Source organism: Parasteatoda tepidariorum, chromosome 1 (assembly GCF_982258835.1).
Source record: "Parasteatoda tepidariorum strain Cologne lab strain chromosome 1, Ptep-v5.0, whole genome shotgun sequence".
NCBI lineage: Eukaryota > Metazoa > Arthropoda > Arachnida > Araneae > Theridiidae > Parasteatoda > Parasteatoda tepidariorum.
In genome coordinates, this window is record NC_141755.1 from 77370193 (window position 1) to 77389826 (window position 19634).

The following is a 19634-nucleotide window of genomic DNA, read 5'->3' on the forward strand; positions in this document are numbered from 1 at the left end:
ATCGTTTTCTTTTACCTGCCGTGATTAAAAAATTCTAAATAAAATTGGAATTTATGAGGCCACTTTCAAAAAGTAATAGAGATACAAACGACAAAAAAAAACCTTTAGTACTTATTTATTTTGTGTATTATTTCGTCTACTTATAAAAAAATAATTCTCAAAGAAAGAATAGCTAGAGCACAAATTTCGAAACAGAACAAAATCTGCGAGTCGTTTTCACTACCGTATCGTTTGCCTTTGACTCCAATTTGGAAAATATCATGGCAGTCGTAGCAAAACGACATAAAACACGCTCTTATAAAGCATCCGAAGTGCGTGTTCGATTCTCATCTCGGCGACATCGCCTTCAACCGAGCTTCCTCCTTCATTTCTTCCTAGTCGCACCGCATCCTTTTTCTTTTTTATCTTGACTGCCAGTGGTTGATTTTCTTTCTTTTTTTTCCCCATATGAAAGAGAAAGGCACTTCTCGCCACTGAAGCGTCAGCCACGGATTCTAAAGAATTGCAGCTGTTTGCTTTCTGTCTAAAAACTTCGCGGTTGTCAGCTTTTCGAGCCATGGAAATATGATTGTGGAATTTGGCGATTTTTCTACTCCCTCAGATTGTTTTTGTTATTCTCTTGATTGGCGATTAAGTGTTTTTTGTGCAGCCGGTTAATTGCAAAACTAGCTGCGACGTATTTTGCCACACTTAACGGTTTAATGAGCCAGGCTAATAAAATTTCAATTCCTTGCTTTAAGTGTTGCTTTTTTTGAGATGTGAGTCAGCTGGCGATTTAATAAAAGATGTTTTTTGATATGGTTGAATTGCAGGACCGCGAAGTCATGAGTAAAAAAACCACGTTTGAAAAGGAACTAGCCGTTAAATAATTTGAGTGGTTTTCTTTTTCTTTTTTAAAGAAAACATCTAGTTTTTCCTTGTTTTATTTTTAGGCATTAGCAATACAATATTTTTATAAATGTTAATGTGGAAGACTAAAATTAGCGAATGTTGACTTTTCGTGTTTAATTTTATCTTTGTTTTATTAAGGGAATGAGCGATTCATTATTTATACGCATGTTTATTTAGTCAAATATAGTGAATTTCAACATTTACTGGTGACAGTCAAACTGCTTTATTTTATCCTTGATTTTTTTGGGGGGTATTAGCAAGACAATATTTTTATAAATGTTAATGTGAAATACTAAAATTAGTGAATTTCTTTGTTTCATTTTATCTTTGTTTTACAATAGGAATTAACAATACAATATTTACACGCATGCTTATGAAACTGTAAAAGATAACGTATCGTGAATTTTAGCATTCTCCGGTGACAGCCAATGCGCTTTATTTTATCCTTGCTTTATTTTTGGGCATTAGCAATACAATATTTTTATACATGTTATAGTAGAAGAGTAAAATTAATAAATGTTGACTTTTCTTATTTTATTTTACCTTTATTTTATTATGGGAATCGGCAATACAATATTCATACGCGTGTTTATGAAACTATGAAAGATTTTTCGGCATAGGGTCGTATTGTTTTATGATTATAGGTTGATTGTTTTGTTAAACAAGTTTAACAAACAATGTTACAATGTCATATTAGCTGAATGAACCGAAGAAAATAAAGCTGTAAAATAATATAAATGTACTTGATTGGCTTAAAAATCTGAATCTGGTGTGTTTCGAGCGCTCAATATAGGCTCCCATTCTCAAGACTCAAGGGACGGGAAATGAGGTGAAGTACCTGAAAACAAAAGTGATTTGAAACAGGTGTCCTTTTGCACGTCTGGCGAGTCTTCAGAATAGGTGCCTATTTTTTGAGAGCTGAAAACATATCGACTTTTTTATTACCATCTTTATATCAATATTTTTTTTGAGGCAAGTGAAGTTTATATCGTCGAGTACAGCTCATATTGTTTCATGATTTAAAATATTGATAATTACTGAGTAAAATAATGCTTAAAGCGTTCTATAATACATTTCAAAGTCGTGAATGTCTATTTAAAAAATAAAATATCCCAGAAACTAAACAATTCTGTATGGGAGATTAATATTTCATAATGTCTCACACACAAAAGATAAAAAAACTCATCCACACTAAGGTTCATGCATCCTTGTCCACCAATACACACATTTTTATTTTTATTTTTTTATTCGGAGGAGCCACCGACCCGAAGACTACCATCACACAATGGACTGAAAATGGGGGCAACGCCCAGTTTCATCGCCAAGCAAGACATCGCCTCTATGGACATCCATCGCCAACAAAAACGTAACAATAAACATTAAAAAAAAAAAACCGTGGATGAGCATCCTTTTGGGGTGGGGGCGTTTGGAAGGAGAAAAGTGTACTTACTCTTTTTATCGTCTGCGGGGGAAAAAATGTGGGGAGGGAGGACGAGTGACTCTTGTGGCTTTTTATCCTCCCCCCAGGTAAGTTAAAACCGGTAAAAAAGGAAAAGACGGAGCTCACCTGCGAGGCCTCTCTCAGGTGAGTATTTCGTCTGGAACGGATCCTCAAGGCTAGACCCCGACCTCTATCCGGCCTCATCTCCCCCCATGCTGATTTGTTCTAGAATCCACCCTTTATAGAAAGTCTCAACAACGCTTTGTTTGAGAAAGTGAAGGAAACGCGTTGATCTGATCTCTCATTGCGCAATAGCAGGAAAATGTTTACTTTACGAAGGATAAACTAAATAAACTGTTTCAAATTTGCAGAACTAACTCTCAATGTTTCATTTCTGGGTTTGCTAAGACGCAGAATATTACGACATAATTATCAAAAATAGCGTAACTCTCGCGCTATATTAAGTCTAGAGCTTTGAAACCATTATTGCACAAAAACCACTATTCCATTTTTAAATTATTTTAATCAAAGCATCGAAATCATCTTTACTTAAAACCCATTATTTAAATTTTCTGCAGTATTTGGTTTATTTGCATTACATGTCGTAAAATGTAACAATTTCGACCGAAATTTTCTTGTTTTTATTTTAAAGATGTGTAAAAGGTTAGAGCAAACTTAAACTTAACATTTTGTGTTAAAGACACTATACTTAAGTTGTACAGTAAGTTTTATTTTTAAATTACCTAATTTTTTTGCGAATTGGAATAATATAGCAAGATATTTTCTTATTTTATTTTAAAGAAAGATGCTTATAGGCTAGCACAATCTTATTAACGCTTTGTGTCAGGACGCTATTAAAATGCTATTAACGCTTTGTCTCAAAAATATGATACTTTAGTACAGTAAGTTTTATTGTTAAATTATAATTTTTAAAAAAAATTGGAACAGTTTTGCCCGAAATTTTATTTTATTATAAAGAAATTGAAAGGTATGTAATGGTTGCATTGGTTAGAGAAACCTTCGGACATTAACATTTTGTGTAAGGGATACTATACTTAAGTTGCACATCTCTGTGTCAAAGATATTATACTTAACTGGTACAGTAAGTTTTATTTCTAAATCAGCTATTTTAAATTAAACATTTACATCCGAAATTTTCAATTTTATTGTTTTATTTTAAAGAAATGGAATGGGATATAAAGGCTAGAGCAACCTTATGCTATTAACATTTCGTGTTAGAAATACTACCAATAGTAAGTAATATAGTAAGTTTTGTTTTGAAATTGACTGGGTTTTTTTCTTCTTTCTGATGAGAATATTTTAATGAGTTTACTTTAGAAATATTTTTAAAATTATGTTATTTTATTATTTATTTTTTTGAGAAATAATGTTATTTTAGTTACGTTACGCATTCCTTGAACCGATTATCACTTCTTAAAAAGTATCAACTGAATTGAAATTGTGAAGTTACAATTCAATTTTAAGGAAGATTTTCTTATTTATTTATTTTTCATTTTATTATTTCATTTCATTAATTTTATTATTTCATTTCATGCAAGGTAAAAAAAGGTCGATTTAAAGTGCCTAATAAAAACAAAAGAACGCCCTCCTGAAATTTCTCACTGATTCCAAGCTTCAGGTAAACATTGGTTCTTCTAAATTCGAATTTAAATAAAATTCCCAGTGCGTATTTTTTTTAGTTTCAGTTCTTCAGAAAGTTTGGTTTAGAAAAAAAAAATTAAATTTTCTAAAATGCAGCAAACTTGTGCGAAATAGTTTGACAAAACATGAAATAAAACGTATGCTACAAGCTAAGCTTAACTTTTTTAAAAATAATAATATTAATTCGAAACATCGTAACTATTATTATGTGTTCTTTTATTTCAGTTCAGTATTTGTTTAGAAAAAAATTGTGTTCGAAAATTCCATTTCGTTAGAATATGAATTCGTTGATTAATAATTAGAACAGAAAAGAAAATGTAAATAAAAACCACTGATTCAAATTATTTTAAAATAATATTATGATAGTTTATTATTTGTTATTTGAAGAAAGCAAAAAGTTATGAATCATTTTAATTACACCATTTAATAACACTCCAATTGGACAGAGTTTCTCGACCGATAAATTCTTTTCAATCAAAACACAATTTATAATTTACGGAGTTGAGAATACGGAAGTGGATTTAATCAAGTGTCCGGTGTAATGTCCATTCCTTCCACATCATCTAATTAATTGTAGCAGCGACGAACAATGCTCTTGATCGCCAACTCCCCATCAAAGGTCTTGCCTTGTTTGGCGAGGAAGTTCTTTTCGAACAAAAAGAACAAGGTTGTGGAACGTGGAACGGTCACTGGCGTCTGATGAATCCCACTCTTGGGCCTCCATGCATCGTTTGGGATGTGGAGGAATCGGAGCGGACATCTCAACCTCACCGCATCCTGCATTTTTCTCCGAACAAAAAAAGTTAAGAGGCGGGAAAAAGAAGGAAAAAAATTACTTATAAATTATTTTCTCTTTGTGGAGTGAAAACGGAAATGAAAAGGCTTTTTGGTGTAAAAAAGAAGTTTATCAGTAGAGCAAAACAAACTTTCAAACGATATTTTTCCTCCTCGTGCCCACACGTTCTGTTATTCTAGAATCGTTTTCTTTTTCGCGACTTCTGGCTGACAACATAATACGACATGATTACAAGTGATGTCCGTTTCGGTTTTTTAATTCTGTGCGAAAAGTAGTTGTTATAACTATTTATGGATATAAAGTTTAGTCGTTACATTCTATTAAGTTGCAACTACTTTATCAGAATTGTAATAATAAATTTTTTTTTAAATGAAGGAGGACTAAAATGAAATCGATATACATGTAATTTATTTTTATTTAAAAAAATCTATTTTAATTCCCTTAAGCGTAATGTATTTATTATCTCCAATAGCCTATTTAAAAAATAGGTTCTGAAACCTGTATTTTTCTTTCTTTCTTTTTTTGTTGTACTTTTTAGTACTATTCTTTTGTTTATCGTTTATGTGACCTCTAAATATTTTTGTTACTATGTTTGTACCACTATGTCACATGGCTTTAAATTCTTCATAAAAAAATTTTTCCTTCATCTAAATCTAACAAAGTAAAAGGATTTTTAATATATTTTTATATCGTTTGTAGTAGGATAACTATTAATAATAATGAAAAAACGTCTGGTATTTTTATGTTAGTGTTACAACACTTAACGAATTTTTAAATGTCACGATAAATTGTAAAAAAATGTAAATTTGTATAAAACACAGGCTTTTTAAAATCCTGTATAGAAGAATTTTTTTTATTTAAATGTAATTAAATAAATTGGTTTTTAATGCATTTTTATACTGTTTGTAAAAAAATATATAAAAAATTTTTTACATTAAAATTTTTTTTTATTTGAGAACATTGATGTAACATGAAAAAAAAAAAAAAAAAAAAAAAAAAAAAAAAAAAAAAACATTTGAAAAATTTCAAACTTGAAATTTTTTTGAAGAGTTTCAAAAACTTATAAAATAAAATAAAACGTTAATTTTGTTTTACACAAAGTTATATCAATCACTTAAGTAACCGAGAATTCTTAAAGTTGGATTGCTACTAAAAAGATTCGATTAAAGTAAAAGAACAAGGATCTAAAATTGTCAAAAGCATTCTTTCGTATACTTTTACTCCTGAGTGCGACTCGGTTGCTCAGAAATTTCAACTGCACCGAAAAGATAAGCGTTTAAAAAATTCGTTATAGAGAGACAACTGTTATATAGAGGTTATTTTGAATGCCATTTAACGTTGAAAACTTCGCTTTATAAGACTCTATACTGTATTCAAATCCTTTCAAATTACGTATTGGTAAGTAGGTAGATATTTAAAGATGTCGGCAGTTAAAAAAAAAGTTAAGAGACTATTGATTTAAACCACATAAATCAATTTTAGAGTAATGGATACTTACACAATAAATAAATAAAAAAGAATGTAGAAATAATAAATAGGTAGTTAAAATAGATAAATATAGATTTGTTGAACGTCAATTGACTGGCATTTTTTTTTTTCTATAAGAACAAAAGGGGACGGGAAAGTAAGATTTCGACATTCTTTCACCTTACGAGCTATTATTTGCCAATATTTGATTAAAATTGTTTGGGGGCAACAATTCAGGTAAAAATGAACGTACAAGTAAAAATGTGTTTCAGAGATGCATCACTTTCATGTATCATGTTAACTAACGTGTGTTATGCGTAAGCCCTTTGGAAAACCATGCTTGTTCTGTAGTTACTGTGCTTGCTGCACAGAACCTGTACGTGCGAAAACGTGAGGGATGTGACATGAATGTGCTAAATCTCTCTAATAATTGCATTCTGTACCCAGAGAATTAAAATGGAAAATAACAATGCTAAATATTTGTCTGAAACTCTTAATTGTAAACGTTTATACTGATTTTACAAACAATAATATAAAAAGTAGATTAAATTAAATTTTTTTTTTTTTTCTTTTAGCATCAGACACCCATTATTTGCCTCGTCTCTGGTTGACGAAAAATATCCTTTTGAATAACATACTCTTAATTTAATTTAGTTCTTATAAGAAAAGTAGTAATTTTGGTGCACCTTTGATGTATCCAAAGTGCCGGTACTATCTACCGTAATTTTTTAAAGTGTAGCGTTCCGCCTTTTTCTAATTTAAGCTTTTCTGCGTTTTCTATGTAGAACGCTTATTAATATATAACAACACTACGATTTCGGCGATCTGCAAAAGATACTCTTAAACAATATTTTTAATTTAACTTCTTATGAAAAATGTAATAACTTGGATATGCGTTTGATAATATTGAAATCTATGCAAACTAGTTAAAATTTTTTGCTTTGCTTCAATTAAATGAATGATATTTTAGTCCGAACATGAAATGACCGATTGGTGGTTACGAACTATCGTTCCGCTTTGCCCTAATTTAAGCTTTCTTGCGTTTTCCATGCGGAGCGTTTCACTAATGACAATACTAAGACTTCAAAGATGACAACACTGAAAGTCTTAGAGTTCTTTTTCCTTTGCGCAAACTACCGCTTTGTTTCGCATGATTTAATTCTTCATCTAAATTCATAAGATAAAAAAAAGAAGCTGAAGCTGGTTTCTCACTTTCAATTACTACGTCCACTCAATAGTTCAGAAAAAAACCATGGCCAAGTAAAAATTGGGTCGTTTGCTATCATTGACATTTTCCCTTGTGTGTCCATTCGTGGTGGCAACTTAGCGAATTAATTTTTGGATTACATCTGTTCTCTTCGAAGCCTGGCCATTTCTTTAGTTTACCTTCACGGCCGTTGTTCCTTTGGGCGATAAGGGGCGGTATAAAGTTGCCACTCTGCATCTATTTTGATTCCATATGCTTGTTTTTTATTTATTTATTAAATTTATCAAGTTAATAAAGAGCGTTTTAGAAAATTATGCAGCTTAATATGCGCGTTGCAAAAAAAAATAAACAAATTCAAATGGTGCGTTAGAGGAAATGGAGATAGTATATGCATAGTATTGTACAAATTATGATATTATTAATTTTACATAGATTTCAATATCATGAAACGCATATGCAAGTTACTGCATAACTTAATAAGATCTTAATTTAAGAACATAGTATATTAGAACATTGATTTACGCGTTGGAAAAAATTAACATACTTCAAAGACGCATTCATAGCTCAAAATGCGCGATAATGAAGCTTGACATGCGCTTTTTCAGTGTTAAAAATTATGTTAAAATTTTTAAATCCTGTGCTACGAGTGATAAAAGCTAGCACCGAATTATAGCGTTGCTAATAATAATTATTCATTAGTTATAATTATTTTAAAACACAATTGTAACTGAAAGATTCGAAGAATTGCCGACCGAACTGTATAGGGGTCAGTGCTTCAGAAGGGTTCTGGGTTCGAGTCCCGGACAAAGCATGGATGTTCTTTTCTTCTCTGTACTATCTGTCCTTACTGTTGAAGCAACGTTGGCCCATCTATCAGCCCAAATATGTCTGAATTGGCAAAATGTCAACCCAGATGGGCGTTGAAAAAAAAAAGATTCGAGGAATTAAAGGAACAATTTTCGCTAACTAAAACGCCAACTAAAAACTTTTTAATTATGACTCACAATTGTTATTTTCTAAAGTTAATACCCGTAACGTCCACTGTTAATTTTTCTTTCATCTCTCTTTATTCAATTTTTTCTACAGATTCTCTTCATTTTAAATGATCATTCACTATACACATCTGTTAAGATATTCTAGCAGAATTAAATAGAAATTTCAATTTAATGAGAGGAATTAAATTCTGGAACGGCGTTCTGGCTCCCCAAAAACGTACGGGAACATTCTACCAGTGTGTTCTCGTTCATAACTGTCACCCTGTCCCGCTACCACCTGTTCTATTCTCATCTGTTTTAGTCAAAACTTCTTATCAGTTATGAAAATATTCTTTTTCTTTGTGCCACACACGATGGAGCATGTTTTCTGTATCATAAACTTCACAGGAGTGGTCTTAGAGAGAAAAGATTCCATTTGAATGAGTTTTAAAAATAGACAGTTTGGTCTGTCAATTTCTCTATCATAGAGTTACAATCATACAGTCATTCGATCATTAATCACTTTCAACCACAGCAGTTGCTAATAGTAATTGTGTGTAATAATAGTAATTGTGTATTTCGTTGACATCGGATTAACGTTATTTGCACCATCTTACGTAAAGATATCATTTAGTAACTGAAAGAGAAGCAAATAACTGGAAGAAGTTACTTTTTAAGTACAATACACACTACAACTTAATGATGTTTAATATTTCGTTTCATTCAAATTTTATTTTTTTGTAATTCAGATTTTTGCATCAGTTTGTTGTATTTATCCGTAAACTTTTAAACTTTTCCTCAGTAAATGAATTGTCATTTAGAAAACTATTCCAAAAATTTTTCCAATAAGAAATCGTTAGATAGTTTGCTGAAACAATTCATTTGGCTGTTTTCGAAGGCCACATGAAATAACGCTTTTTTGCTTTCTTTTTTTTTGCGAATAATCAGCTATTTTTCTCACTTACGGACAATTGGTTACAGTTGTTTCATGATTGTTAGGTCAAGTTTAGCCTATTGTAAGCTTTTCACCGCCATCTTTACTAACAATCAAAACGGAGCGAATAGTCAATATGAAAAAAGGCCACCGTTTTGTTAAAAGGAAAAATCTAATTTGTTTTTTTATTTAAACAATGCTTCTAACGCTTATTATTTGGACTCATAAAAATTTGCCAAAATTAAGAATTTCACATTGATTTTGATTATATTCATCAAGATGAAATAATCTTTTTCATCAAGATGAAATAATCAAAACCAAGTTTGTGATTTTTTGAAATTTTTATTATTTTTTAAAAATGTTTTCAAGTTATTTTTCTTTTCTTACGTCAAGTTAATTACGGAAAGATGGTATATAATGTTTAAAAATATAGCTTTGCTTCGAATGCAAGGCACTTTGTTTTGTTCTTTTTCTTATTTTTATTTATTTATTTTTTTAAAATTTTGTTGGCGAAAGTACTTTGGAAAAAACTTAGGTTTACGTTATTTGGGGGAGACTAATTATTCTTTTTCAGTATTCTAAGAATTCTAGATTTGTAGTTCTTAAATATTTAGCTGATCCCCCTATGGCGATTAACCTAGGCAATGCACGCGCAAGCGACACTCGTGGGTTTGATGATGACGATGATACCGTCATCTGCTGCTGAATAAAAGGAAAGGGAAGAAAAAAAAGGCATTCCACGTCAAAGGTGGCAACAAGATGCTTGCCGAAACTACCACCTGTTCTATTTTTCCTCCACCCTACCTCTCTCCTCCACTATTCCCGCATCCTCTGAGGATATTTTGAAACAAATGAATGCTCTTGTGTTCATTCTTTTCCCCTCTGTTCGTGAAGTTTGGACTTGGAACAAAAATCTTTGTTCCACTCTCATTGTTTATTTCTGATTGCCATGCATAGCTGAAGGATGGGGGAGGGGGGATTAATCTCGTGATGTCAAGAGGAAAGGGCGTATATACTCGGCTAGGCTCCTGATAAGGTGGGATTGGGATTTGCCGGAGCGATAAGGTGATGCGATGGTCATCTTGTGGTCGTCCTTGTGGGTCAATTATTATGACTTGTCTAGTCGTCTGAGTCAATAGCATGAGTCAATAAAAAATGAGATTTGGTTTGGTTAGCAAGTGTTTCCAATTTGTCTCTTGCTGGAGATCTATACGGAGAAAATGCGAAACTGCTTTTACTGCTCTTAACTAATTTTTTTTAAAAAAAATCTCATTTGCTAAATATAATTTTTGTTGCAAAATTAAATTTAGCAAACAGTTTTTTTTTTTAAAAAAGAAAAGAAAAAAAGAATTAGCAAATGATTTTAAAAAGAAATCGTTTGCTAAATATAATTGTGTCTTTTTTCTTTTTTTTTTTTTACTTTAAATATCATTTTCAAATGAAATCGGAGGCGTTATTAAAGGTACATATATTTTTTTAGATAACGAGTTATTTCTCGATTATTCTACAGCAATATTCCGGTAAGTGCGTAAAATTCGAAACGTACATTCTGTAACTCAGCCTTTTATAGGATCGGTTGCTGAAGAGTTGAGTGTTACTTTTTTTATTTTAAATATCGTTTTCAAATAAATTATTTCAACTATTATTTTCAAACAATTCATTTAGTAACAAAAATTTTACAATGAAAAAAGAAAAATAAATAAAGATTAAATCTGGAAAATTTGAAAACTTGTCTCTTTATTACATAAAACTGATATAAAACCATTTCTCTATGTCGTTTGCGTTCTCCTGTTGGCCAATAAATCGCATCGTATTGCTTGTTAACTAACAAAAGATTATTTTGCTTGTCAGCAGCATAAAATTACCAAAAGGAATAATTTTTTATTTTTTACCTGTAAGTTTTTTATTTGTTCCTTATTTAACGGTGTTTTCCTATAATATTTATTCATCGTTTTTTCTTACCGTTATTCTCTGTTTTCATTACGTTTGTTATATTGATTATTGTATCAAATTGAAGACTTAAAACTAAAAGCAATGTTCTTTTATTAGGGAGTAATCTTATGATAATGTTTGATTGTACAACATTTTATGGTAAACGATTTTACGGTAAATTCAATAATTATCGAGGTGATCCTTTTTTTAAGATGCGGATTCATGTGTCAAAATAATATTAATCAGATATTTGAAAAACTTAAATTTTGTTCTTGTTCTTCAGAGTTCTTCTTATAACCATTTCCTCATAATTCAGTGGTAGAACAAAGAATAAAGTTAGCATTAAAACAATGGAAATAAATGCGCGCAATCATTTACAAAATCCTTTACAGACGTGTATAACTTATTAACTGTCTTGGTAAACTGTAAATTGTAAGATTTATATGTTAATAATAATTTATTTTAATGTGCCAAAATTAAGCGCATGCTTCTTTTAAAAAAAATTTTTTTTTTTGGAGGGGGGGGGGGTGCATGCAGATTCTTCGTTTTGGCTCGTTGTCCCTTGTTAACCCTCACGATTTCTTAAGAATATTTTTATTTCTTAAGGATTTGTTGGATTAAATTTATGTAAAATTCTATAACCACAAATTTAGTTCTTCAAATTAAGTCCCCGATACAATTGGAATAAAATTTAAGTCTTATCAGTTTGCGCGATTACTATTGCAACTTTATTCACATATATTTTTAAAAAATTTAATCTTATTTTAGGTAACTTAAAAGAAAAAATTGCTTTATAGTTTTAAAATAATTATTTTATACTGATTATTTTAATTGCATGTGTTGATTTTATACAGTTTCAGAATATTATAATGTATTCATGATAATTTCATATACATTTAAAAATAAGAATAATAAAATGCACATGAGGTGCATTTTTGATGGAAAAAAGAGATTGGTAGACGTTTTTTAATCACCATTTGTTATATCTAGTCGTCCTGTAGCCGGTGGCGTTTGTTCATTTTGTCCTATACTTTTTGTAATATGTATTTAAAGTAGGTGAGCAAATGCATGATTTATTTAGAGCTAAGATGAAGAGGAGTACTTAAAAGAAGATGATGGATTTGGTACTGAGGCAAAATTTGAAACTGCAAAAATTAAATAGCAAGAACAAGTTTGCTGCTTATCCATCGTGGGAAGAAAACTTAGGTAAGGTTAACCAAAAACCCATTTGAAAAATTCCTGTTATTCCTGGGAATTTTCAGTACCTAACTGGTTAGCATGTTTCAACTTGTTTTTGTAATAACATAGCGGAAGTTCAAATTTTAAAGGGGGAGGAGAAGAGATCAAGGATTTGTTTATTTTTGCTGACAAGGGGTGAATGGGTATAAGAAATACAGTAAATTTTTCATTCATTTCAATTTTTGTTAGCATCGTAAAATTGTATGAAAAATAGAAATAAGAAAAATCACTTAAAAAAGTTTGAAATTTCGAAGAAAAAATTAGGATTAAATGAATAGACTAATAAATTAATAAATAAATAGTTGAAAATAATAAAAAAAAGTTTAAGTTAAAAAAAGTTTCTTCAAAAAATTTCACATTTTTATGAAATGAATTGTAAATTTTGTTTCGTTGCTAAGTTGCAGCTTTTATTTAAATTTAATCCAAAAACTCTTAAAAACTGAACAATAACACTGAATGAACCGAATAAGGGCTAATTCAGTAAGCTTGTTGTTTAGCTTACAATGTTTGTCTTCAATGATGTATATTCCTAGAGTCGTAGTGGCTCAGGGGATAGAGCGTTCGCTTTCCAATGAAGTGAACCGGATTCGAATCCTAGCAATGGCCGGTCGATAAGAGTTCCGCTCCCGGGTCTCACCGACTACAGTGTTGACGTAAAATATCCTCAGTGGTAGACGAATCATGGGTTAGTCTACTTGCCGACAGGCTGCCCTTGGGAGTTCTTCGTGATTTTCCTCAACATGTAACGCAAATATGGGTTAGTTCCATCAAAAGTCCTCCACGAAGGCAAATTTCTCCCAATACTTGATCCAGGAGTTCCTTTGTCTTCTGTATTGGGGTCAAAATCACAAAGCTACGGAGTTGAACATTACTAGCCGTAAACCCTAAATTGTGTCTGCTGTTCAACGACGGTTATAAAATAAAATATGAGATGTATATTCCTACATGCAACTCTACAGTATGAAAATCGGCCAATTTTAATACTTTGCATAACGTAAGTAAAACAAAACGTGTAGTGATTATCATAATCCCTGCAATGAATAAAGCTGTTATTCTCTCTGATAAAGTAATTTTAATTTAGACTTAAATTGTTAGTAATTTAAAAAAAAAAATTGCTGTGAATAAAGTTGTTTACTCTTCAAAGTAATTTTAATTTAATCTTAATCAAGCGATTTGAAAAATGCCTGAATGACGGGTAATGTCATCAATGTAATGAATGAAGCTATTGACCAATTCTTATCAAAGTAATTTTAATTTAATCTTTTGAATTGTTTGTGATTTGAAAAATCTCTGTAACGAATAAAGTTGCTGAGTGCTGCACGTTATCATGAAAGTCACATTAGTTTAGTCTACACTATTTAGTGATTTGAAAATTCTCAGCAATGAATATAGCTGGTGTTCATTTCCTTACCAAATTAATTTGAATTTAATCTCAAAATGTAAGCTTTTTGAAAAATATTTGAGATTAATAAAGCTGCTGGCATTTTTTACCATATTAGTAAAGTAATTTTAATTTAGTTTCAAATTCTTACGCAATTATTACATTGAATTCAGTTAAATGTGATTCAACTGCCCATGGAAACGTGAATATGACATTAGAGGACGCAAACCCCCATAGTTGATTTGACCTTTTGCAATCCTCATGCGTACGATGGGAGATTGTAGTGTGACGGTGTAGTGTGACCTTTAGAGGACGAATCTCCTGACTGTCAGTAGATATCCTACGTCACCTCATGACGTCACCGAAGACGGTTCCAATAGTAAGATGGAGCCGAACTCTAACTAGTACAATAACATATACTCTATTCCAAATAAAAACATTATAAATTATCAGTAAAAATTGCAAACTTATCATATTTTTTACGTGGGAGAATGTTGGTAACTGACCAACAGGATAGGGTAAGTTACCGCCACCGGTCGAAGGGCGACTAAATATTAAAAATGGCGTTTAAAAATTTGTTTGTTAATTACCACCCAATCACCATTTTATACGCTTGAAATACACTCCATGTTCTCCAAAACATGTGCTTTCAAATTCTCGTATTATTTATTGCACGGGAAAAACTATGGAATGATTGATTATAAAGTTCAAGTTGTTTAACTCTGGTTCAAAATTTCAAATTGTATTGAATTTGGGTACCAAAGTTTTCATTATATATATATATATATATATATATATATATATATATATATATATATATATATATATATATATATATATATATATATATATATATATATTATTGTTATCATTTAAGGCCCATAATTTTTAAAAGTTATCTAATTCATGTCATTGTGATAGCAATTATTTCAGATTTATTTTGTAACGAATAAATTTTATGTTTGTTGGCTAAATGCAAATTTTATGTTGCATTATTGGTTCAAGAACTCAAACCCTACATTTTATTAGTTGGAAGCGTTATATAAAAAATACTTAAAATTTTTATAAACCTACTTGGAAAGACCAGGAAAATTTTTTGAGTGTTTACCCATATTTTGATAATTGCTTCAAATGAAATACTTTGCATTTATAATAGCAATAGTTCTTTTTTTAAAATAGTTTAGAATTTTCAATTTTGAAAAAGTGGCCACGTGTTTTTAAAAGTGTCCAATATTAAAAATGCTATATCAGCCACGTTTTAAGGGATATAAAATCTTTTAAAAGATATAAGATCTTGCATTCATTATAATTGCGACTAATTAGAACCAAAAGAAAAATCTAAAAAAAAAAAAAAGGAAAAAAAAAAAAAAAGAGAGAGAGAGCGAATTGTTAAAGGCTGCTAGATTGTAAATTAGCCTGGCCACAGGTCAGTAACAAAATTTCCTAATCTTACTCTATGCTACACGGGAAATAGTATAAAAAAAAGTGTAATTACTCATTCCAGTAAGAGACTTAAATAGCAATGAACAGTACAATGTTTAAGTTTTAAATTTTAGCATGAAAGAAATAGTTATTTCGTATTAAAAAGAAATCTACAATGTTTATATTTTAAGCATAAATTTATTATTTTTCATTTATTATGCTGTAGTGTTTCATAGAAATATGTAAAAGCGTAAAAAAGAAGGTTATAAGACCCCCAAATAAATATTCCTTTCCTTTTATTATAAATAATTCATACACCTTAGTACATATTCATAAGTTAAGAGGCTCCCCCATCCATCGGCAGCCCTGAAGCACTGAATTCATTTGTTAAATAGGCACTATTTATACTTTATAAAGAGTGCCATTAAACAGTTACTTTTATAATAATGTAACAAATGTGAATATAGTATTTTAATGAAACGTTAGGGAAAAAATTGTTTCTGATAATTTATATTAACGTTAAATAAATGACAGGATATTATCTAAAACAGCTGTTCCCAAGTGTGGAACCCTAAATGATCGACATTCTTTTGACGGAACCCCTAGACTTAATGAATAAATTTAATTAGAAACTGTGAACATATTAATTAACGAAAGACTATCAATTATTTTAAAAATATTTAATGATTGTAATTTCATTAGTTATTTTGAACATATTTAGTGAATGAGTGCAGAATGAAATTTTTTCATCATATCGTTTTATAAATATTAGTTTTAAAATTGAGTTTTACGTCAGACAGTTGAATTTATAGGTCTGAAGCGGCATCGATAGTCTAGCTGTTAATTTGATGTTGTTACAACCATAAACTAAACAATGAATGATGGTGTCCATTAAAATTAAAACGAATAAGGAAGAAAGTAAACGTTGAGAACGGTTATCAAAGAAACATACTTCTTCAAAAATATACGAATCGGAAGTAACAGTCGACATATTCCAAGAGCTCAAAAACAGGTGCCCATTTTCAAGACTTGCCAGACGTGAATGAACTTACCGTTTCAGTTTCGTAGGATTATTTATTTAATGCTTCTTCATTGTTGATTTTGGTTATTTTTATTCGATGCTATATACTTATGGAATTTTTCACAAATGCATACATCGTTTTCATAATTCATTCATTATATTGTTAATAGAAAAAAATTATTAATAGAATCATTATATTGTTAATAGAATTTCTTCACAAGTATTTCAATTAAATAATTTCATAAAATTAACGGAAATATTAAATAAATAATGGATTATGCAATTAACGGAAATATTAAATAAATAATGGATTTTTAATTAGGTATAAATTTGATTACGTGTTTCCAAAATCATAACATGTTAAAAAAAAATCATATTTCTCGAAACCCCTTATGACCCTTCCGCTTAAAAATTACTATTACTGTCAAATTTTTTGATCCATAATATATATTTAATAATTTAACGTTATGAAATACAGTATGAATCATTTCTTTTTCTGCATTAAAGTAAAACCTTCTAAATACGGCTCTTTTTCCAACAACACTTTTTCAATTTTTCAGTTATTTAAATATAAGAGAGCCATGGAATTAACAAGCGTTTTAGGAATGTCAGGATTTATAGTTTTCTAATAAGAACAAAATTGAACTTTTGGAGTTTTTTTTTCCCTCGTTTTTTTTTATATACTTAATCCCATGCAAGGACTCTCGCAGAAATTTTCTCCAGGGGGTGCAACTAGGAAAAATATTAATTGAAATATTTTAAAAATCTTGTGTAATTTTTTTTATCTGATAAATAATTTTACATGTTGGCATCAGAAATTTTCGCTAACAATTTCAATAACTGAATTGAAACTTACATGTTTTTTTTTGTTTTTTTTAAAAATTGCATTTTTAACTATATTTGAATTTTATAACAAAACAACTTACTCCATTTAAGAGTTAATTAAATATTTTTATGAGCACGAAAAAAAAAAAAAAAAAAAAAAAAAGAGTATAGTGTCCGATATATATATTCGTCTGCACCTATTTTATGAATAGGAGTAGATTTAATATGACACGCAACAAGTTACAATTTCTAAATAAAAGCGATTAAAACCGAACTATAATTTTTACTGCAAACTATAAATTTTTATTTTTTGGATTTCCTTGGGGTGCAAAATGTACGTTCTTGACTTCCTTGCAGACGATGATTAATTCCTTCTAATGATTTCGCAACTATTACAAAACGTTTGAAAACATAAATTAACCAGCGTTTAGATGACAAAGAAGAAAAGCGTTCTATTAATGATATTTATTTAATTATGTGACAACCGATTAAGAAATAATGTGCCCAAAAACTCATCCTTCCTGGCAGAATAAACCCGATAATGCAATATGATTGATATTCCATATCTATTAATGTTATCAATAGTGGGAAAATTCCGGCATGTCTAAAAATATCTTCCCAGTCAGTCTTTGCATTCCCGTAAAAATTTGTCACTGTAGTGTAATCTTTACTGTGTTTCCGCCACCCCCCAAAGCAAGTGGGACAACACAGAGTGCTGTAAAGACTTGTTTTCTTACCATCCAATCAGAGTGCGAGTTAGGAAAAGGATTGGGAATGACTGATGTGATAGTGAAAGCATCTTTCATCCCTTCCCCAGAACAGTTGTATAGATAGGTTTGTGTTGGTGTCAGGTGGTTGCTCGAAGGATTTTGTTTATTGCTGTTGTCCCCAAGAAAACTCCAATTTCGGATGAAAGGTATGATTTTGTTAATTTTTGTTTTTTAAAGTTTTAATCTAGTGAAAATTGCTTGGCAGTTATCGTTTTGGCTTTTCTTTACAAGACGTTTTTAACTTATATTTATTTTGGGATTAGTTAATTCTTTAATTACGATTAACTTTAAAGGGTACTAAGTATTCATTGTATTGGCTTGGTCAAGTATTAGGGACTAAATAGTTTTACAAGGAGTTTATTAGTTTTATTTATTTTGGGATAAATTTTTTTATTATTAAGTTTTGGGGTGAAAAAAAAAGTACTGTTTTTTTCATTTTTTAAAAAATTTGTTGTTAGTGTTTGTTACTTATTATATTGGCTTTGTTAAATATTAAGGTTTTATTATTATCATTAGGGGTTTATTTTTTGCGTTTATTAGTTTAGATTAGTTTTACAGTTAGTTTTTTAAAATTATGTATTAAAACTTATATTATTTTAAACAAAATATAATTCACTACTGAGTGCAGTCCAAATATTATATTTTATGCAAATAAAAATCATTAATGTTAATCTCTACGCATATATACACACATATATGCATGTAGTTGTTGCTTTATTAATGTTTGGATATTTTTTTATTTTGTAGAGTTGTAATTTTTTGAATGAAGCAATAGTTTTGGTGCTTAAAGTAAAAATTCATTCATTTTAATATATGTACTTGCCTACTGCTATTTTTAAATTGTGCATTGAACGAAACGTAAATATAATTAAATATATCCTACAGTGAAATGCATTCTATAGGAGATGTTATGCGATTCGGAAATAGCAAAATAAGTATGTAATTATAGATTAATATTTAACGTTACATTTATTATTTAAACATTTTTTAGTAAATATTAAGGAGTTGTAATTTATGTCACTATAATTTTATTTAACTTACGCCATTTAGATTACAATCGTACTCAATTTTATGGATGGTACGTACGCTTTTTATTTTTAACTCCATGCATTTTGCTTATGTATATATATGCGCTATTGTGTTTCAAAAATTGAAAAGCGACTGACCAATCACTATATGTTAACAAAATTTTTAATTTTTGTTCTGACAATTCTAAGTACGTATTATAAAAATATGTTCCTAGTCCGGTACAGAGATGCTCCTCTTTCTACCATGAGTGTAAGAACAAAATGATGGAAGATATTACTTCAGGCAATTTTTTTCTGAAAAGTCTTGCTTCAATGTCATTCTCTGTTTAAGTTAAGGATATTATAAAGTTCAACGTGAGCACGTGGTCAGTCAGAGCTTTAAAATCGTATTTCAGAACCTTTGTAAGATTAGCTAATTTTATTTTCCTTAAGACTGAAGGAGTACTCAAATTCCCCCCCCCCCCCTCTGTTGGGGGATGTCTGAACTTAGTGATCGTTTTTTCATGTTTTATAGCTCCCTTAAAAAAATTTTAGAATTTTTTTTTTTTTTGTACATTTCAGACATTAGATTTTTTAGAAAATCGTAAATGGTCCCTGATAACGAGAAGACTAGTGATTTATGCAATTTTAATTTTAAACATCCC

General features: G+C 30.0%; 1 protein-coding gene across 2 annotated transcripts in view; it reads left to right on the forward strand.

Moving 5' to 3' along the window:
- The window catches only part of LOC107456729 (uncharacterized), a 55573-nt gene that overhangs the window by 14681 nt on the left and 21258 nt on the right, over positions 1-19634 (forward strand). The window contains exon 1 of one of the 2 annotated variants that reach the window (XM_016074677.5): positions 17940-18108. The exons of the other annotated variant lie outside the window; for it this stretch is intronic. Within the exon in view, the coding sequence (XP_015930163.3) occupies positions 18102-18108 (7 nt within the window). The 5' untranslated portion in view covers positions 17940-18101. Of the gene's footprint in view, positions 1-17939; positions 18109-19634 lie in introns of those variants that run through there. 2 annotated transcript variants of the gene reach the window in all.